The sequence below is a fragment of the Helianthus annuus genome, chromosome 6 (assembly GCF_002127325.2).
Source record: "Helianthus annuus cultivar XRQ/B chromosome 6, HanXRQr2.0-SUNRISE, whole genome shotgun sequence".
Taxonomy (NCBI): domain Eukaryota; kingdom Viridiplantae; phylum Streptophyta; class Magnoliopsida; order Asterales; family Asteraceae; genus Helianthus; species Helianthus annuus.
Genome location: NC_035438.2, coordinates 107,020,607 through 107,043,561, shown reverse-complemented (window position 1 = coordinate 107,043,561; position 22,955 = coordinate 107,020,607). Strand labels below are relative to the sequence as shown.

Below are 22,955 nucleotides of genomic sequence, written 5' to 3'. Positions count from 1 at the left end.
CCTTATCTGGACAAGTTCGTTATAGTCTTCATCGACGACATCCTGATCTATTCTAAGAGTCAGGAGGAACACGAACAACATCTACGACTTATTTTGGAACTCCTTCGGACGGAACAGCTTTATGCAAAGTTCTCGAAATGCGACTTCTGGCTTCGTGAGGTCCATTTCCTAGGCCACGTAGTAAACAAGGATGGGATTCACGTTGATCCATCCAAGGTAGACTCTATTAAGAACTGGCCTGCACCTCGTACACTAAAGGAAATTCGCCAATTCTTGGGATTGGCAGGTTACTACAGGAGATTCATTAAGGATTTTTCTAAGATCGCGCAGCCTCTCACCTCGCTAACGCAGAAAGGCGTTGCTTATCACTGGGGAAATGCACAGGAGTTAGCTTTTCAACATCTAAAGGATAGACTCTGTAGTGCACCTATCCTTTCACTGCCAGAGGGCACAGACGATTTTGTGGTTTACTGTGATGCATCAATTCAAGGTCTTGGTTGTGTATTGATGCAACGAGATAAAGTCATAGCCTACGCCTCACGACAACTCAAAGTTCACGAGAAGAACTACACTACACACGATTTGGAGCTGGGAGCTGTTGTTTTCGCACTTAAGTTATGGCGGCACTACCTGTACGGAACCAAGTGCGCAATCTACACCGACCACAGGAGCCTAGAGCACATATTCAAGCAGAAGGAACTGAATATGCGGCAACGACGATGGGTCGAATTACTGAATGACTACGAGTGCTCTATCAGGTATCACCCGGGCAAGGCCAATGTTGTGGCTGACGCCCTCAGTCGAAAGGACACTGCGCCTAAGCGTGTGAGAGCTTTACAACTCACAATACATTCTAGTCTCCCTTCTCAAATACGAGCTGCTCAGATAGAAGCACTGAAACCAGAAAACGTTAGGGCTGAAGCCCTACGAGGGTCAAGACAACGCTTAGAACAGAAGGAAGACGGTGCGTACTACGTAGCAGGACGCATTTGGGTCCCACTCTATGGCAACCTACGAGAGCTTGTGATGGATGAAGCACACAAATCTCGCTACTTGGTACACCCTGGTTCAGATAAGATGTACCACGATATTAAAACTACGTATTGGTGGCCTAGCATGAAGGCCCACATAGCAACCTACGTCAGCAAGTGTTTGACTTGTGCGCGAGTCAAGACAGAATACCAGAAACCCTCAGGCCTACTCCAGCAACCAGAGATACCACAATGGAAATGGGAGCAAATTTCCATGGATTTCGTTACTGGCCTACCTAAATCTCAGCGCGGAAACGATACTATTTGGGTGATCGTGGATCGACTCACGAAATCCGCACACTTTTTGGCGATTAAAGAAACGGATAAATTCTCCACTCTAGCGGAGATATATCTCAAGGAAGTTGTTTCGAGGCACGGGGTGCCCACCTCTATCATCTCTGATCGAGATGCACGTTTTACTTCAGAGCTGTGGCAGGCAATGCACAAATCCTTTGGCTCACGATTAGATATGAGCACAGCGTATCACCCACAGACGGACGGGCAGTCCGAGCGCACTATTCAGACCCTAGAAGATATGCTTCGTGCATGTGTAATCGACTTTGGCAACAGCTGGGAAAAACATCTGCCACTTGTGGAATTCTCGTACAACAACAGCTACCACACCAGCGTTAAAGCTACTCCGTTTGAGGCATTGTACGGACGTAAATGCCGGTCACCTCTTTGTTGGGCAGAGGTGGGGGATAGTCAAATCACTGGTCCAGAACATGTGGTAGACACTACTGAGCGGATTACTCAAATACGACAACGCATGGCGGCCGCTCGAGACCGTCAGAAAGCCTACGCCGATAAGGGCAGGAAACCACTTGAGCTCCAGGTTGGGGAGCGGGTATTACTCAAAGTTTCACCCTGGAAGGGTGTGGTTCGTTTTGGCAAACGAGGCAAACTTAACCCACGATACGTTGGACCTTTTGAGATCATTGAGAAAATAGGCAAGGTGGCCTACAGACTAAACTTACCAGCAGAACTCGGTGCAGTTCACAACGTTTTTCACGTGTCGAATCTGAAGAAGTGTCTGTCAGATGAGACCCACGTAGTTCCTCTGAAGGAACTCACGATCGACGAACAGTTGAAATTCGTCGAGGAACCAGTCGAAATCACGGACCGGGATGTTAAGGTCCTCAAGAGCACTAGAATACCTCTCGTTCGAGTTCGTTGGAACTCACGTCGCGGCCCAGAGTTCACCTGGGAGCGCGAAGATCAGATGAAACAAAAGTATCCCCAACTGTTCGCAAACAGTACAACCGCTACTAAGGCTGAAGCTACGGAATTTCGGGACGAAATTCCAGATCAACGGGGGGAGGATGTGACACCCCAGGAAAACCGGGAAAACCATGCAACTTAACTAGCTTCCTCAGTGAGTGCCATCAAATTTCGAGACGAAATTTCTTTCAACTTGGGGATGATGTGACAACTCGAAATTTAGAACCTTTCGTTGTGTCTTGATGTAACATGCTTGTACGTTATGTGATTAGTTGACATGATTGGTGTAATGATATATGCGAACATTTTGTGTGAACTATATATTATGCTTATGTGTATGCTTGTATGTATGCGACCCGAGACACGAGAACTCGACTCGAGACCATGTGGTCTCGAGTGAACAGTAGCCGGTTTGGCCATTTGGGCCGTAAAACCCCTTAGCCGATTTGTAAACCCTTTAGGGTGCACCTTGGGGAACTAGTATATATATCACACTCTTGGCTATCCTTGCCATTTCTTTGGACAACACACTCACCCTCCTACACACACTTTCCTACTTTCCCTCTCACTAAAACCATAAGAAACACAAACACACTTCATTCTCGGATCCAATCGGTGGGCACTAGGACCTTCGGTTCAAGCTTGGAAATCGACATTTGGAGTTCACCTTTCCTATCTCTTAACCGGTTAGTAATCCTTGTTGTGTTTTGTGCTTGGATTGATGATTATGACATCATGTTTGTTTGCTAAGTTGTTTATACATGAAATGATTGTTTATGATAAAGGTGCTTGTTTGATAGAAAATTGTTACTTGTTGTCAAAAGATGATATCATATGTATGATAATGATGAATCGGTTAACATGTCTTGATTTCGGTTGATGATGTCTTGTGTTTAAATGAAGTTTGAACCACTAGTTTTGATGAGCATGAAATCGGTTTGTATTTATCATATAATCGGTTGTATATAGGACCGAATTGTGGTATTAAGTTCAAGTGTTTTGATACTTGTTCATGTTATGATTAGGATAAATGCATAATGTGCTTGAATAAGGGTTGTTGGTATGATGAACAACATGAACATGATAATGAATGTGATTTGAATGTTTGAAGAACATGATGAATATATGAAGAACAACTTGAATGTGCTTTGAAGGTGCTTTGAATATTTGAAATCTGAATTGTTTGATCCATTTTGGGTAAATATTAGACAACAAAACATGTTTAGTGGATAGTACATAATTCTGCATGAATTCCATTGGATAGTACAATCTGCGAAGGATCAGCAGGTGCTGGGGAGTCGAAACCCCTGATTACGACTCGAGACCACAGCCTTACAAGCCGAGACCACAGGTTGCGAGTCCTGTTGCGACTCGAAACCATAGCATGACCAGCCGAAACCATAGTTGCGACATGGCTTGCGACTCGCAACCACCTATGATCAACACAAACAGCATGACTCGAAACCACGCTTGCGAGTCCGGTTGCGACTCGAGACCACACTTATTGGGCTTGCTTAGTTATGGGCCTAAGTTAATGGGCCGGCCTTATGGACTCCTTGTGCTACTGTTTAATGCATGTTTTGGGCTTAGGTAATTAGGCTGAACATATGGGCTATACGTGCTACTGTTAATTGAGTATGTTATTGATAAACTGCCATGCCATGATTTCTACTTGTACGTGCACTGCTTGGTTCGAATCTGATATAAGTGGTATCTATGTTAGGACGTAGTTGACTACTTGCAACTTGATTGACCTTTCTGTGATTAACTGCCGAGCAAACCAAGGTGAGTTCACACCCTTTACAAAGCATGGGATTCCCTGGGTTGGGAACGGGGTTAAGGAACGTGGATTCCTCGTCCTCCTTGGGTAGGACAGCGATGGTTCAGGAATGTAATTCCTCGTCCTTGTGGACGGATAACTCGTACTAGACCAAAACTCTATCACGAAGTCCCTCCTTTTTATATCGACTTAATCGCCGGGCCAATGGCGAGCGGGTCATTAGTTAGATAGCGCTATTTAGGTCTGACAAACCTCACACCGTGCCGCAGAGGACGGGCGTGAACTAATGGATCTGGGGCACGTCAATGATGATAGACATTGACAGTTTCAGGGCACATAAACATGACTACAGTCAGCAGTCGATATGGTAACGAGTCTAGTGTACGTATGGGGTAGCCCCCACGGCCGAAATGCCTGATAACTAACACGGGGTAGCCCCCACGGCTGGAATGCCAAAATAACCGGGAATGAACAAGTCACGTTTTTTTTAAACTACGGGGTAACCCCCACGGAAGGATGCCAGATAAAGGAAACTGTTTTCGAAACAACTAAAACAAACACCTAACTGTGAACTCACTCAACTAGTTGTTGACTCGTTACTACATGCTTTGCAGGACCATAGGTACTCAGCTGGAGCTTGCATGGAGAAGAGTCGTTGTGGGACATGGATTGCTGCGTGCCATGTTAAACTTGAAAACATTTGAACTTATGTTTTAACTTTAAGACTTATGCTTCCGCTTGCAACTTAAACTTTGTTTTTGTTTGAACACCAATCGTATTGGTTAGACTTTTATAACTATTTATATGCTTGTTCAGTATGATTGGTGGCTGGATCCTGGTCAGTCACGCCTCCAAGCGGTAGAACTCCGCGGGTGGATTTTGGGGGTGTGACACTAAAGTTGAAAGTAAAAAAAGTTATGAGGATAGATTGCAAAAGATAAAAAAGTTTTGGGTTAAAAGTAAAAAAAAAACAAATAGTTTTGGGTTAAAAATAATTTATGAACTACCTTTGGGTGGAATGTAAAAAAAAATCAATTTTTTTTGGAAAACCCCCAAAGCCAAGGTTACAACAACCTTATGCATAACTATTTTTTCTTTGAAAACCCTCAAAGCACACCCCGCGTTGCAGCAGGGTGTAAAACGGTGTCAAATAGTACTAATGTCACACAACCGTCATCGACCACCAACACTGACTCGACCCAGGATATGCGTGCTGCGACGAACCTGTCAACATGAAAAAATAGAGGTAAAAACGTTCAACCACACATGCACGTTGCGCCGTGTTAACTTGCAAAATTTGAAACAAAACATAAAAAAGTTGAACCACAGTCGTACATTGTGTCGTATTAACTCGAAAAATTTAGAACTATACGTAAAACGAAAATTTGCGAAAGATGAAAACTAAAAGCGACAAAAGTTGTGAAATTATAAATTGCAAATAATGAAAGTTTTGTGTTAAAGTTAAAAAAAAACAAATTGTGTAGGGTTAAATGTGCAAAAGGCAAAAATCTTTGGACTAAAAGTAAAAAATCAAGTTTTTTTTTTTGAAAAACTCATAAAGCACAATGTACAAGTTCTATTGCATGTTTTTGTTGCTTCTTTATAGTAGTTTTAATATCCAAATTAAAAAAAAAACCAATCAAGAATATTCAAGAACTCATTCAAAATTACAAACAAAAAAAACACACATCCAAATTAAAGAACCTGGAGCAAACTTGTGACAACTGGCACAAAACCGGTAATTTCTGTATTATTTTAATAATTACTTATTTCTTGCAATTATGTGCTTAAACGTCAACCTTATGTGCTTGCTTGCTTTAAATATGAATTCATGCATGTTTTAATACTTCAATTATCGCATTGTGCATTACATTAAGCGTTGCGTCAGAACGACTAGTAAACTCACCGGTAAGACAAGCTGCGTCAGCATGACTGCAGAATACAATCAGACAATAGATTTAGGGCCTAGGAGTAGGTCTAGCATCAAAAATACATTAAAACCCAAGTGTAGGAACAAGGGGTAACCTAAACACTTTCCGGAAGCTAAAACAGACACTAAAAAGTACTCGAAACGCACTTTAAATGCAAATTTTTGCAGAAAAACAGCAAAAACAGCATTTAAACGATGAAATAACATGCATAATTTATGTTTTAGTATCCAAAATAACTTGTAAAATGTTGGGAATGAAAACCCTCACAAAATATACTTCATACCTTGTAAAACTGCGTTATTTAGCACTTTAACGAACCGATAATCGAACGAATAACCGGACACTACCCAAAACATCAAAACTAGACTAGAAGCATTGTTTTTATGATATAAAGCTAGTATTGGTGATAAAACGCCTTAAAAATCATAAAAACACATAAACACACTTAATTTAAACATAAACCTTCTAACTTACCTTCTAGTCCCTCAACTTCCAAAATTTACAAATTACCCCCCCCCCCCTCATGTGTAACCGACCCCAAGGGCCCCACATCACTTTTGATTATAATATTTCTTATGTTGGCTAGATATTGGACATTTAAACTAATGGTTAAACACTTGTTGGAAGTTGTTTTATAAAGAACCATAAGGAAGAAAGACATGGTCATTTCACACATTCAAACTCCATCTTCTTTTCCTTCTTCTCTCTAACCTACGGCCACACCACAACCCCACTACCTCCCCCATTTTCACTTCAATTCAAGGCAATCTAAGGTCATCACAAGGTGTTAGAAGGTGATCTAAGAAGTCTTGAAGCAAAGGAAGTTCAAGGACCACTTGGAGGAGCTATTAACCTCTCATTTTCTTCTATCTTCATCTTCATCTTGTTTGTGCCACTTCCCTAGCCACTAGAGCTAGTAGTAAGCCTTTTAAACACTATATTACTTCATGTTATTAGTATGTACAAGTCACACCATCAAAGAAACTAAACTTTAAAAGATGGTAACATGAAGATCTAACATAATCTAAGTGAAATCAAGTTGTTTTGAAGTTGTTTAATGTATGTGATGAAGTTGTGAATGTTGAATCTTGTGTTTCTAGTTAGATCCATCATGTTAAAGCTTGTTAGAAGCTTAGATCTAACAAGTTTAAGCATGGATCTTGAAAGATCCATGGTTAAACTTGAAGATGAACTTGAAAGGTCTTTATGTGAACATGAAAGATGGTTTTAAAGTATGTTTCTTATGATCTTAAAGTGATAAAGTTTCTGGATGAACCATTTATGAAACAAGCTTCACAAAAAGTTTGTTAAAATTTAACAAGAACCCTTGTTTTTGGAAGATTTAAGTATGTAAAGTGTAGATCTAAAAGACTACACATTTTTAACAAAAATCAAGTTCATCATAAGGCTTTACATGATGAAATTAGTGTATGTAACTTGTTATGTTGATTGGAAATTGATTTTGATGGTGAAAAGAAAATAAACACATGTTTTGAAAACATGGGAAACCTCCATTTTTAGGGGAAACTATGTCAAAATTTTATAAAAATTTTGACACTTAGAAAAATATAAGTTTTAGTGAAACTTATTCCCCAAAAATTCACCTAAAAATATTTACTAAGGTTTCCTAATTTTTCTACAAAATCACAAGCTAAGAAATAAGGATTTCTTCAAGGTAAAATCAATATTTAGTATGTATATTTTTAGGAGAAATATATATATTTAGTGGTCACCAAATTTTGTGCTAAGTGTATATTATGTGTATTATATGTAGTAGTGTATTAGGAACATAAAAATACACTAAATACTCCCAAGGAGTATCACTAACAAAATACACATAAAAATACATAAGAATATTCATACAAAACAACCTATGAAAGGGTATATGGACAAATACAAGAAAATATATTTATATAAATATATTCCTTAACATTTTTAGACTTGGACAAATATTTAGACATCTTTGGACATAAATATATATTTGGACAAATATATATATATATATATATAGGGTGGGAGTTGGCTACAAAGTCCATGTCTCCTACAAAGTGTACAAAGTCATAAAACACCACAATTTCAGCCATAAAATACACTCAAAATCCACATATAACAAAGTGGAGATTACTAAAATGCCATATTTGAAGGGTTTTGTGTTGTGTTTTGGATAATAAGCCTTTGATTTTCGAATAACTAACAATAATGTGTTTTATGTTGATTATCATGCTGTGTTTTATATTCATAGGTCTACGATGGTGTGTTTGAAGTTTTTATGTACTGTTAGGGTTTGGATATTGTGTTTTAGTTATCTTCACTCTGTTATTTGTGGGTTTTGAGTGTGTTTTATGATTGAAATTGTGGCGTTTTATGACTTTGTACACTTTGTAGGAAAAATGGACTTTGTAGCCGAACCCCACCCTATATATATATATATATATATATATATATATATATATATATATATATATATAGAAAACCCACTTTAATTTAGAAAACCCGGGAAACTCAAAGTTCCCGATGTTTTTTTTTTCTTGAAAAAATTTACACATGTTATATACATGTTTTTAAGGGTTTTGGGCAAAAAAAAAAAATTAAAAAAGCGCCGAGTAGATATTTTTTAAAAAAAATAAACAAGTTTTGGTGTAACACATGTTACATTCATCTGACATATTTGTAACATGTGTTATACCAAAACTTGTTTATTTTTTTTTTAAATATCTACTCGGCGCTTTTTTGATTTTTTTTGCCCAAAACCCTTAAAAACATGTATATAACATGTGTAATTTTTTTCAAGAAAAAAAAACATCGGGAGTTTTGAGTTTCCCGGGTTTTCTAAATTAAAGTGGGTTTTCTATATATATAGTGGAGAGTTCAAATCAGAAGAAATTTTTTGTAAGAAGAAAAAAGAAGAAATTTCAACCAATAAGAATGTTTTATTTTACTTCATTTAAGATAAGTATTTAATATTACTGTAAGGGTACATTGGTAAATCAACATAGGTCATTAATGTGTAGTCTTCCTTTTTAATAGCTAACTACATTAAATTTTTTATAACTTATCTTTAAAATATATATTTTCAAAAGAAATAAAATAAAATAATTTAAAGTGTAGGATAAATTACGAGTTGTGTAAGATAAATTACGAATTGTGAAGGATAAATTTCAACATGTAGGATGAATTTCGAAATATGTGGGATAACTTTTGATGTGTGTAGGCAAAAAAAGTTAGTGTGGAGGATAATAGTCTTTATGACTAATTAATTAGTAAAATAATAATAAATGAGATAAGTGAAAAAACTATTTAATGTTTTACAAAATTACCCTTTGTTCTTTTTCTTATCAATTAAAATTTCTTCTCAAATGAACCTTCCCCTATATATATAATTACTACCAAGTAATGGAAATCATACAAAATCGGAAAATGACAAAAATAAATATGTATTTTATAACAAGCACAACAAAGTGTGTGTATATATATATATAGGGTTAGGTTAACGTACAAATGCTCTTATCGTACATTATGTACGCTACAATCTCAGCCGTCCGATCATCTTCCCGCATTGAATTCGCATGTTGTTTTTTTGTAACAATTTCGCATGTTGGTTTTTTAACATGCGATTTCATCAAAATTACCACATGCGAAATTGCTACAAAAAACAACATGCTATTTCATCAAAATTGTCACATGCGAAATTGGTACAAAAAAACAACATGCGAATTCATCAAAAATTATCACATGCGAAATTGTTATAAAAAAACAACATGCTATTTCATCAAAATTATCACATGCGAAATTGGTACAAAAAAAACATGTGAATTCATAAAAAATTATCACATGCGAAATTGTTATAAAAAAAACAACATGCGATTTTAAAATGCGGGAAGATGATCTGACGGCTGAGATTGAAGCGTACGTAATGTACGATAAGCAATATTGTACAGTACACTTTACCTATATATATATATATATATATCAAGCTAATCTTAAAAAAATGTTATTTTTAAGAAATATAATTCCGGAAAGTATTAAAAATCAAAGAATTGATTTTTGACAAATAATGTAAAATATACAAGTATTTACAAAAAAATACAAGTATACTTCTCTAAGTATACTTGCACAAAAATATTGAAAATATTATTTAACAAATTACTTATATTTATTTTTGGACAATAATATAAGTCTCATTTTTTGGATAAGTTAAAAATAAGTTTATTTTTAACACTTATTGATCTTCACATATTACATATACAAATATATATTTTTGGAAGTAAAATATATATTTACAAGTGAACAATACAAATTCAAATTACATGGATGCTTTGAATGATATGGGGGATGAATGGGGATCCGAGAATGATGAGGTTAGATTGAGTTCGAAGGTGGGAGGATACAATTTCATGGATGATCCAAATCCAGGTAACTTAAATAATACAGGTGCAAGCACACCTGATCAGGAGGTTATTAATGGATAGTGTTGCGGCTTGGAATGTGAGGGGTTTGAACCACACCCTCAAACAAAAGGAGGTTCAAAAATTTGTAAGGGATAATAGCTTGCAAGTTTTAGCGATATTGGAATCTCATGTTCAGGTTGCTAATTTGGAAAAGGTGTGTAAAAAGGTGTTTAATAATTGGGATTGGACATCGAATGGTACTTTGTGTGATAAAGGTACGCGAGTTATTGTTGGATGCAATGTGGATAATGTAGAGTTAGTAGTTCTGCACGCTACTAATCAAGTTGTTCATGTACAAGTCCGGTTCAAAAAAGACAATGCTATGGTAAATGTCTCTTTTGTTTATGCTAGTAATAATGAAAAAGAAAGGAAACAACTATGGGAGTCGCTGAAAATGCATAAAGGACCGGCTCAGTTGAACCCGTGGGTGATCATGGGGGATTTTAATGTTGGGCTGAATTTAGATGATACGTGTATGGGGTCATCGAATGTGAATAGTGCTATGAAGGATTTTATTGAATGTGTTAATTATCTTGAAGTATTTGACGTTCGAGCTCATGGCATGCATTACACTTGGAGTCAGTGCCCAAAGAAGGGGATTGGAATTAGAAAGAAATTGGACAGAATTTTGGTGAATGTCAGTTTTGTGGATAGGTTTGTGGATGCTTGTGGGGTGTTCTTGCCTAATGGAATCTCGGATCATTCTCCAGCTTTGCTTAAAATTATTGAGGCCGAAAAGAATAAACCTAAGCCATTCAAGTTTACTAACTTGTTGGCTCATAAGAAGGAGTTTTTGGATGTGGTTACGAATGGATGGGCTATGGAGGTTATGGGGGTTCCGATGTTTCTTGTAGTCAAGAAGCTAAGAGGGCTGAAACATCCTTTACGACTGCTTCTCATGAAACAAGGTAACATTCATAAAAAGGTGACTGAATTGAAAGCGGAAATGGAGTCATTGCAGAGTATATTGGATGCGGATCCTTTCAACTTAAAAATTAAAGAAGCTGAGTCGATTTGTGTGAAGAAATACTTGGAGGCTACGTTAGATGAAGAGAGGTTTTTAAAACAGAAGGCTAAACAAAAATGGCTTGAAGCTGGAGATTTGAATACAACGTTTTTTCACAATGTGGTAAAATGTCGTAATCATGTTAATAAAATAAATGTTATTAAAGATATCTCTGGAAATGTGTATGAAGGGAATGAAGTTTCAACGGCGCTAGTCAATCACTTTAGAAATTTTTTGGGTTCGGATGGGAGCATGGCAAACCGAGTCGATCGAGACATATTCTCGGCTACTATTAACCCTTCTGAGGCGGAATATATGTGTAGACAAGTGACTCCGTGTCACACCCCCAAAATCCACCTGCGGAGTATCACCGCTTGGGAGCGTGACTGACCAGGATCAAGCCACCAATCATATAGAACAATATATATAGTAAAAGTAATTGCTATTAAACCAAACCCAATCCATATGAAAGGTGTTCCAAAAACATAAGTAAGTTATCATTGTTTAGCGGAAGCGTATAAATAAAACCCATCGTAATAAAGTATCAAGTATCATAAGTGTTTAACAAGATAATCACGATCCAAGCCCACAACGACCAGCTCCTCCCTGTGCAAGCTCCATGTATCTAACGACCTGCAAGGCATGTAACAGAGGATCAACAACTAGTTGAGCGAGTTCACAGAAAGTAAATGTGTAATAGTAAGTTCGTTTGTAACATGTGGCTCTACTGGGCCGGTAGTACGTTCTATTGGTGGGGGCTTCCCATGTTGTATATCCACTAGACTATTCGTAACCATATGTGTTCTTCCAATCCGAGAACAGTAGTAAGTATAAGTTCACGTAGGTCTTACGTGAGTATCCTTCACATCCGAGGATAGTAATTTTGTACAAGTATCCTTCACAACCGAGGATAGTAATATGTATAAGTATCCTTCACAACCGAGGATAGTAGTATGTATAAGTATCCTTCACAACCGAGGATAGTAGTATGTATAAGTATCCTTCACAACCGAGGATAGTAGTATGTATAAGTATCCTTCACAACCGAGGATAGTAGTATGTATAAGTATCCTTCACAACCGAGGATAGTAGTATGTATAATTATACGTAGTTTGCACGTATGTGTCCTGCACAACCGAGGACGATGGTATGGTAGTCTAGTAATAGTGTCAGTACGTATCTATTCAACCTTATTCCTTTAAACCCCATTCCCAAGCCCCGGGAATCCCATGCCTTAGTAAGGGTGTGAACTCACCTTGGTTTGCTCGGTATACTATGTTATGCACTCACAAGTAATCAGTCAAGTCCTAATGATTGCATGTACAATAAATCAGTTCAAGTTTGTAAAGTTTCACACGCAATTAATACCATAGGGCATGTTTGACAATCGATATCATGCATCATTCGTCAGTTAATCACATTCGTACAGAATCCACGTTTCGCATAAGGGTTTTCTCAATTTAATCTAACCATTTCATCCGCACTTAATTGGGTTAATGCACTTTGCGTAGATCACATGCATAACCGAGTTAAATTAGGGCCATATAACGGTTAACTCATATAACGACGTTATCATCACAGTGTTAACACATACTTAACATTTTAACATTATTCAGCAGAGCTAGTGGTTAGCAAGATAACATACGTATGTAACAGACTTAACAATACATAGCATACAACTCATGGCTCCAAATAAATCACCACCAAGGTCGGACAGGGTCCTACCCTTATGAAAAGTTCGGACAAGAGCCCCTAAGCACAAACTCGGACCAATTCAAGAGGAAGAGGGGTTCAAAAGTCCGACTAATGAAGGAGTTTCATAAAATTCGGACCATGGGGGTGGGTAAACTCGGACATAAGTACATAAACTCGGACCATTAAGTTTTTAATATAAAAAGTCGGACCTGAGGAAGGCCTTTCAAAACTCGGACCTTGTGAAGAGAGTTACAAACTCGGACAAGGTTTTGGGGGCCAGGAAACTCGGACAACACCCCCCTTAAACAAACTCGGACAATGTGTTGATTGCATATAAGTCGGACTAGGGTTTCACATTAAAGAAATTCGGACCACATCCCTTGTTTAAAAGTCAGACTTATATGTTTCATGTTTAGATCGGACTTAATGTTTTCATTATAAAACTCAGACAAACCTTTAAAGAAATCTTCGGACCTTGCGTATCATTCAAAAACTCAGACAAGAGGATCCAAAAACTCTGACTTAAAGCAGCATACATACGATTGATCAAGTTTATATCAGTTACGTTCTTATATTGAACCAGTTACGTTTACATACAATCCAAAACCCTAAATCACATTACAGAAATCATAAGCAGTAAATCGATGATTACAATAACTATCATATAACAAACGATCCATCAGGCATACGACTAATCATCATCATCATCTCAGTAATTTCAGAATCAAATCAATAACCACAGCCTATCACATGAAGAACTAGGGTTTTAACATCAACCAAACAATCAACAATTAATCACAAACAATGATTAAACAATTACCTTGATTCGATTCTTAGATGAATTACCAACCAAACTTGATGCAAAAGACTTGTGAAACCAAGAAGGATGAGGAGATGATTGTAGAGAGGATTAGAGGAGGTGAAAGTACGTGTTTTGGTTTCTTGTGAATGATTAGAGAATGATTAGGGAAGGGGATTAGGGTTATGTGTTGTTAAGGTTTCACTATCAACTCTAAACACCCTTAAGTATTATTTATTACAGTTTCAACACCACAATCCATTATTTGACAAATCTTCCACAAGTAACACATAATCATGCACAACCACAAAACACTATATTGTATCAAAACGTATACAGTTTCATAGCAAACCAATTGTGCAAGCAAACAATTAAATAATCAATAAACGTGCAATAAATGCGTAATAGAAATCTTGGAAATTCGAGTTGTCACATTATCCCCAACTTAAAAGAAATTTCGTCCCGAAATTTGGTACGCACTCGCTGAGGAAGCTAGGGTAAGTTGTATTGTTCACTGGTTTTCCTGGGGTGTCACATCATCCCCCCGTTGATTTGGAATTTCGTTCCGAAATTCAGTAGTAGTAGCTTCAGCCTCAGTAGTGGTTGCATTGGTTTCGAATAATTAGGGGTACTTTTCTGTCATATGGTCATCGCGTTCCCAGGTGTACTCTGGGCCACGTCGGGAGTTCCAACGAACTCGAACAAGAGGGATTCTCTTGCTTTTGAGGACCTTAACATCCCGGTCCGTGATTTCAATTGGTTCCTCGACGAACTGCAACCGCTCATCGATAGTGAGTTCCTTAAAAGGAACTATGAGGGTCTCATCTGACAGGCACTTCTTCAGATTCGACACGTGAAATACATTGTGAACTGCACCGAGTTCAGCTGGTAGGTTTAGCTTGTAGGCTACTGGGCCTATTCCTTCAGTGATTTCGAATGGTCCAACATACAGTGGATTGAGTTTGCCTCGTTTACCAATCGAACCACACCCTTCCAGGGTGAGACTTTAAGTAGCACTCGATCCCCAACTTGGAATTCGAGCGGTTTTCTGCGTTTGTTTGCGTAAGCTTTCTGACGATCACGAGCCACCGCCATGCGTTGTCGTATCTGTGCAATCTTTTCTGTAGCGTCAACTACCATTTCTGGGCTTGTAATCTAACTATCCCCCACCCCTGCCCAACAGAGAGGTGACCGGCATTTACGTCCGTACAATGCCTCGAATGGAGCGGCTTGAATGCTGGTGTAGTAACTGTTATTATACGAAAACTCCACCAAAGGGAGCTGCTTTTCCCAGCCGTTGCCGAAATCGATAACACATGCCCGAAGCATGTCTTCAAGAGTCTGGATCGTTTGCTCAGACTGCCCATCCGTCTGAGGGTGATAAGCTGTGCTCATGTCTAACCGTGAGCCGAAAGATTTGTGCATCGCTGGCCATAGTTCTGACGTGAATCGTGCATCCCGATCCGAAATGATGGAGGTGGGCACCCCGTGCCTCGAAACAACTTCTTTAAGATAGCTGACTGCGAGAGTGGAGAACTTATCCGTTTCCTTAATAGCCAGGAAGTGTGCAGACTTGGTGAGTCGATCCACGATCACCCATATAGTATCATTCCCACGCTGGGATCTGAGTAGGCCTGTAACAAAATCCATGGAAATTTCTTCCCATTTCCATTGCGGTATCCTGGGTTGCTGAAGTAGGTCTGAGGGTTTCTGGTACTCTGTCTTGACTCTCGCACAAGTCAAACATTTGCCGACGTAAGTTGCAATGTGGGCCTTCATGCTAGGCCACCAATATGTAGTTCTAATGTCGTGGTACATTTTATCCGACCCTGGATGTACCGAGTAGCGAGACTTGTGTGCTTCATCCATCACAAGTTCTCGTAAACCGCCGTATAGTGGGACCCAAATACGTCCTGTTACATAGTAGGCGACGTCTTCCCTTTGTTCTAATCGTTGCCTTGAGCCACGCAAAGCTTCATCCTTTACGTTTTCCGGTTTCAATGCTTCCACCTGAGCATCTCGTATTTGTGCAGGAAGATCAGACTGAATAGTGAGCTGCAAAGCTCGCACGCGTCTAGGTAGAGTGTCCTTTCGACTGAGGGCGTCGGCCACAACATTGGCCTTGCCTGGATGATACTTGATGGCGCATTCGTAGTCGTTCAGTAGTTCAACCCATCTTCGTTGACGCATGTTCAAATCCTTTTGCTTAAGAATATGCTCGAGACTCCTGTGATCGGTGTAAATCGTGCACCTGGTACCGTACAGGTGGTGTCGCCATATCTTAAGCGCGAAAACAACAGCTCCCAGCTCTAAATCGTGCGTCGTGTAGTTCCGTTCATGAATCTTGAGTTGCCGCGAAGCGTAAGCAATAACCTTATCCCGTTGCATCAATACGCAACCAAGACCGTGTATCGATGCGTCACAATAAACCACGAAGTCATCTGTGCCCTCCGGCAATGAGAGAATAGGTGCACTGCAAAGCCTATCCTTTAGGTACTGAAAAGCGGTCTCTTGGGAATCTCCCCAACGGTAGGTGACACCTTTCCGTGTCAACATTGTGAGCGGCTGCGCGATCTTGGAGAAGTCTTTAATAAATCGCCTGTAATACCCCGCCAAACCCAAGAATTGGCGTATTTCTGTCGGTGTACGCGGTGCAGGCCAGTTCCTGATCGAATCTACCTTGGATGGATCGACATGAATCCCATCCCTGTTCACCACATGGCCTAAGAAGTGGACTTCACGAAACCAGAAGTCGCATTTAGAAAACTTTGCGTACAATTGCTCCTTTCGAAGGAGTTCCAAGATAAGGCGTAAGTGCTGCTCGTGTTCCTCCTGACTCTTGGAGTAGATCAGAATGTCGTCGATGAAGACAATGACGAACTTGTCAAGATAGGGTTTGCACACCCTGTTCATAAGATCCATGAAGACTGCAGGCGCGTTAGTAAGCCCAAATGGCATGACTAGGAACTCGTAATGGCTGCAGTGAGTTCTGAATGCTGTCTTGGAGACGTCCTCATCCCGGACTCTCAGCTGATGATAACCAGACCTTAGATCAACCTTGGAGTAGTAACTCGACCCTTGCAACTAGTCGAATAAGTCGTCAATGCGTGGAAGAGGATAACGGTTCTTCACTGTGACCTTGTTCAGTTCGCGGTAATCAATTTCACATCCTGAAGGTTCCATCCTTCTTTTTCACAGATAATTGGTATCCAAGAGTTCTTGTAGCTCCCCAAGGCGAAGAGATAGGTCGGACAGATCCCTTATCCAAGATTTCTTGTAGCTGCGTCGATAGTTCTTCCGATTCTGGTGGAGCTAAGCGATTCGGTGCTCGAGCTATGGGTGCTGCTCCTGGAGCGAGCTCGATTTGAAATTCGTCCTGACGATGAGGCGGTAGACCAGGTAAATCTTTAGGATACACCTGAGGAAAGTCGCGTACAACTGGATGGTCTTCCAACTTCTTTTCTTTCGCTGATGCGTCAGTAACGAGAGCCAAAATTGCGGTGTGGCCCTTCCGCAAACATTTCTGAGCCTTCCAGAAAGAGGTGATGCCAACCATAGCACCACTCTTGTCGCCTTGAACTTCGAGAGGTTCTTGACCCAAACGAGGAATGCGAACAATCTTTTCTTTGCACAGGATTTCTGCTTGCTGTTGCTGCTGGCGATTCCGATTTGCAGGCCGTGGACTCCTGAATCCTTAGCTTCTGCTGTGCTCTGGTGATCACTATTCTTGCGCTGCTGCTGTGCTTGAGACTGAACGGTAGCCGAACCCTTGATGGAATACCCATCCCATTTCCGCTTGTTGTCACTAGGAGTAGCGGGGGTAGCAGAAGTGGTAGCGATAGTAATAGCGCTGATACCACTAGGCAGCCTGTTCTGTTCCACTGCCTGATCCGTGAGGCGATGAGCAAGACGCTGAATGTCTTGGATATTGTCGAGGTTAGCCGATGTATCATGGCTCTGAATCTCTGAGGCTAGACCCTTGAGGTACAATTCGATACGCTTGCTTGGAGGGTCCACCATGGTTGGACACAAGATGACCAGTTCGTTCGACTGTTTCGTATAAGCTTCAATTTCTGACCCCGTCATTTTCCAATGGTAGAGCTCCACTCCCAACTTGTGGATGTCATCACGCGTGTAGTATTCCCTTATAATGCGTTCTTTGAATTCGTTCCATGGGGTGGCGTTAGCAGCTGCCAACCCTAGTATCCGTACTTGCGCGTTCCACCAGATTAGCACGATTTCTTCCAAAGTACCAGTGGCGTACTTGACCCTGCGAGTCTCAGGGCATTCACACATCCCGAATACTAACTCGAGCTTCCCAAACCAATGGAGTAGTCCCACTGCTCCTTCTGTGCCACTGAATGTGCTTGGACGACAGTCCATGAAGTTCTTGAATGTGCAGACAGGTTGCTATGCGTTCTGACCCGTTGCGTGAGAAAGATAGGTCATGGTTAAGCGCGAGAGTTGGGTCACAAGAGTAGGATCTAACATCCTAGGATAGGTATGGAATAGTAGGTTATACCTCCTGCTTGTGCGGCTGCAAGCGCCGCAGCAACTTGTTCGATAATGAGAGCCGTCAACTGGGCTTGAGTCATGTTAACACGTCCAGACATGATCGAACAGTAAAGGTAGCATAAGTATGAATGGTTCGCGAGTAGTGCGATGACAGAAAAGTGTAGGCACATAGGTGTTCTTAAGCAGTAACAAGTAGTGAGCAAAGTAATGTAAGCATACTACGAGCAAAGTTCTATGCAATTCTAGCATGTTGGCAATAAACATAAACCTTATTACCTAGGATGTCGAGTCTTGCACGTGGAGCGAAGCGTCGTTGTGGATCGTTGAGAGCACTGTTCTGGTTATAGTCTGGTTTTAATAAAAACGTTTTCCCATATTAAAACCTAGTTCTCTATAACCAATGGCTCTGATACCAATCTGTCACACCCCCAAAATCCACCTGCGGAGTATCACCGCTTGGGAGCGTGACTGACCAGGATCAAGCCACCAATCATATAGCACAATATATATAGTAAAAGTAATTGCTATTAAACCAAACCCAATCCATATGAAAGGTGTTCCAAAAACATAAGTAAGTTATCATTGTTTAGCGGAAGCATATAAATAAAACCCATCGTAATAAAGTATCAAGTATCATAAGTGTTTAACAAGATAATCACGATCCAAGCCCACAACGACCAGCTCCTCCCTGTGCAAGCTCCATGTATCTAACGACCTGCAAGGCATGTAACAGAGGATCAACAACTAGTTGAGCGAGTTCACAGAAAGTAAATGTGTAATAGTAAGTTCGTTTGTAACATGTGGCTCTACTGGGCCGGTAGTACGTTCTATTGGTGGGGGCTTCCCATGTTGTATATCCACTAGACTATTCGTAACCATATGTGTTCTTCCCAGTCCGAGAACAGTAGTAAGTATAAGTTCACGTAGGTCTTACGTGAGTATCCTTCACATCCGAGGATAGTAATTTTGTACAAGTATCCTTCACAACCGAGGATAGTAATATGTATAAGTATCCTTCACAACCGAGGATAGTAGTATGTATAAGTATCCTTCACAACCGAGGATAGTAGTATGTATAAGTATCCTTCACAACCGAGGATAGTAGTATGTATAAGTATCCTTCACAACCGAGGATAGTAGTATGTATAAGTATCCTTCACAACCGAGGATAGTAGTATGTATAATTATACGTAGTTTGCACGTATGTGTCCTGCACAACCGAGGACGATGGTATGGTAGTCTAGTGATAGTGTCAGTACGTATCTATTCAACCTTATTCCTTTAAAACACATTCCCAAGCCCCGAGAATCCCATGCCTTAGTAAGGGTGTGAACTCACCTTGGTTTGCTCGGTATGCTATGTTATGCACTCACAAGTAATCAGTCAAGTCCTAATGATTGCATGTACAATAAATCAGTTCAAGTTTGTAAAGTTTCACACGCAACTAATACCATAGGGCATGTTTGACAATCGATATCATGCATCATTCGTCAGTTAATCACATTCGTACAGAATCCACGTTTCGCATAAGGGTTTTCTCAATTTAATCTAACCATTTCATCCGCACTTAACTGGGTTAATGCACTTTGCGTAGATCACATGCATAACCGAGTTAAATTAGGGCCATATAACGGTTAACTCATATAACGACGTTATCATCACAGTGTTAACACATACTTAACATTTTAACATTATTCAGCAGAGCTAGTGGTTAGCAAGATAACATACGTATGTAACAGACTTAACAATACATAGCATACAACTCATGGCTCCAAATAAATCACCACCAAGGTCGGACAGGGTCCTACCCTTATGAAAAGTTCGGACAAGAGCCCCTAAGCACAAACTCAGACCAATTCAAGAGGAAGAGGGGTTCAAAAGTCGGACTAATGAAGGAGTTTCATAAAATTCGGACCATGGGGGTGGGTAAACTCGGACATAAGTACATAAACTCGGACCATTAAGTTTTTAATATAAAAAGTCGGACCTGAGGAAGGCCTTTCAAAACTCGGACCTTGTGAAGAGAGTTACAAACTCGGACAAGGTTTTGGGGGCCAGGAAACTCGGACAACACCCCCTTAAACAAACTCGGACCAGCAAATGTTTTAAAGAAACTCTGACAATGTGTTGATTGCATATAAGTCGGACTAGGGTTTCACATTAAAGAAATTCGGACCACATCCCTTGTTTTAAAGTCAGACTTATATGTTTCACGTTTAGCTCGGACTTAATGTTTTCATTATAAAACTCAGACAAACCTTTAAAGAAATCTTCGGACCTTGCGTATCATTCAAAAACTCAGACAAGAGGATCCAAAAACTCTGACTTAAAGCAACATACATACGATTGATCAAGTTTATATCAGTTACGTTCTTATATTGAACCAGTTACGTTTACATACAATCCAAAACCCTAAATCACATTACAGAAATCATAAGTAGTAAATCGATGATTACAATAACTATCATATAACAAACGATCCATCAGGCATACGACTAATCATCATCATCATCTCAGTAATTTCAGAATCAAATCAATAACCACAGCCTATCACATGAAGAACTAGGGTTTTAACATCAACCAAACAATCAACAATTAATCACAAACAATGATTAAACAATTACCTTGATTCGATTCTTAGATGAATTACCAACCAAACTTGATGCAAAAGACTTGTGAAACCAAGAAGGATGAGGAGATGATTGTAGAGAGGATTAGAGGAGGTGAAAGTACGTGTTTTGGTTTCTTGTGAATGATTAGAGAATGATTAGGGAAGGGGATTAGGGTTATGTGTTGTTAAGGTTTCACTATCAACTCTAAACACCCTTAAGTATTATTTATTACAGTTTCAACACCACAATCCATTATTTGACAAATCTTCCACAAGTAACACATAATCATGCACAACCACAAAACACTATATTGTATCAAAACGTATACAGTTTCATAGCAAACCAATTGTGCAAGCAAACAATTAAATAATCAATAAACGTGCAATAAATGCGTAATAGAAATCTTGGAAATTCGAGTTGTCACACTCCGGAAGAAGTAAAAGCGGCTGTCTTCTCAATTAATGAAAACAAGGCTCCGGGCCCGGATGGGTACACGTCAGAGTTCTTTAAAAAATCCTGGTCTATTGTTGGAAATGAGGTAACAGTCGCTATTATTGATTTTTTTGAATCGGGGAGATTACTTAGGGAGATAAATCACACGTTTTTAGCTCTCATACCAAAGTTACTACTCCGGAAGTGGTCACTGATTATAGGCCGATATCGTGTTGTAATGTGGTGTATAAAGCCATTAGCAAGATTCTTACGGCTAGGATTCTTGAAGGCTTAAAGGGCATTATAAGTGAAAATCAATCGGCGTTTGTTCCAGGAAGGAGGATTTCGGATAATGTAATGCTGACTCAAGAACTTATGCATAATTATCATCGTCAAAGTGGGCCGCCTAGATGTGCTATGAAAGTAGACATTCAGAAAGCTTACGATACGGTTGACTGGAGATTTTTACGGGATGTATTGCATGGTTTTGGCTTTAATCAGCGTTTTATCTTATGGATTATGGAGTGTATCACAACTACTTCATTCTCTATAAGTGTAAACGGTAATGTTCACGGGTATTTCAAAGGGAAGCGGGGGTTGCGTCAGGGGGACCCTATGTCTCCATATTTGTTCACTATGGTCATGGAAATCTTAACGTTGATTCTCAATAAAGCCGCTGAATTGGATTCATCTTTTAGGTTTCATAATAAATGTGAGAAGCAAATGATAATCAATGTTTGTTTTGCTGATGATCTTTTCTTATTTGCTAGAGGTGATGTTGGCTCGGTAAAGGTTGTTATGCGTTCCTTGAAACAATTTGAGGAAGCTTCTGGTTTAGTGCCTAGCAATGCAAAAAGTACCATTTTTTATTTTAATGTGCCGGTTTTGACGAGGACAAGGATCTCGAGTTTGGTTCCATTTGATGAAAGGAAACTTCCTATTAGATACTTGGGTGTTCCGTTGCTTGCCTCGCGTCTTTTAATAAAAGATTGTAAAGTTTTGGTGGAGCGTATGTCTAATCGTATTAATGACTGGAAAAACAGGTTTTTATCGTTTGCGGGCAGACTTCAGCTGATTCTTTCGGTTCTATCCTCTATTCATGTTTATTGGGCTTCAGTTTTATTCTACCGGTTAGTATCATAAAAGAATTGGAATGCAAGATGAAAAGTTTTCTTTGGGGCCAGGGCATGGGTTCGAAGGGGAGAGCAAAAGTGCCATGGAGAGAGGTTTGTCTTCCAAAAAGTGAAGGGGGTTTAGGCATTAGACGGATATCGGATGTTAACAAGTCGCTGATGGCTTATCACATTTATAGCATTGTATCTGGCAGGGATTCGTTATGGACTAAATGGGTGTCTTTATATAGACTTCGTGGTCGTAGTCTCTGGGACATTCCGATTCAACCCAGTTCAACATGGGGATGGAAAAGATTAATGAAGTGCAGGGATGTCTTTCGGGATCACTTGTGGAAAAAGATTGGTAATTGTC

At 39.6% G+C, this 22,955-nt stretch overlaps 1 protein-coding gene across 1 annotated transcript; it reads left to right on the top strand.

Moving 5' to 3' along the window:
• Positions 1-10,424: 10,424 nt before the first annotated feature.
• On the top strand, positions 10,425-22,613 carry LOC110923858. The gene is made up of 2 exons (XM_022167913.1): positions 10,425-11,540; positions 21,624-22,613. Exons 1-2 carry the CDS (start codon positions 10,425-10,427, stop codon positions 22,611-22,613), a joined length of 2,106 nt encoding a protein of 701 aa, XP_022023605.1.
• Positions 22,614-22,955: the final 342 nt, after the last annotated feature.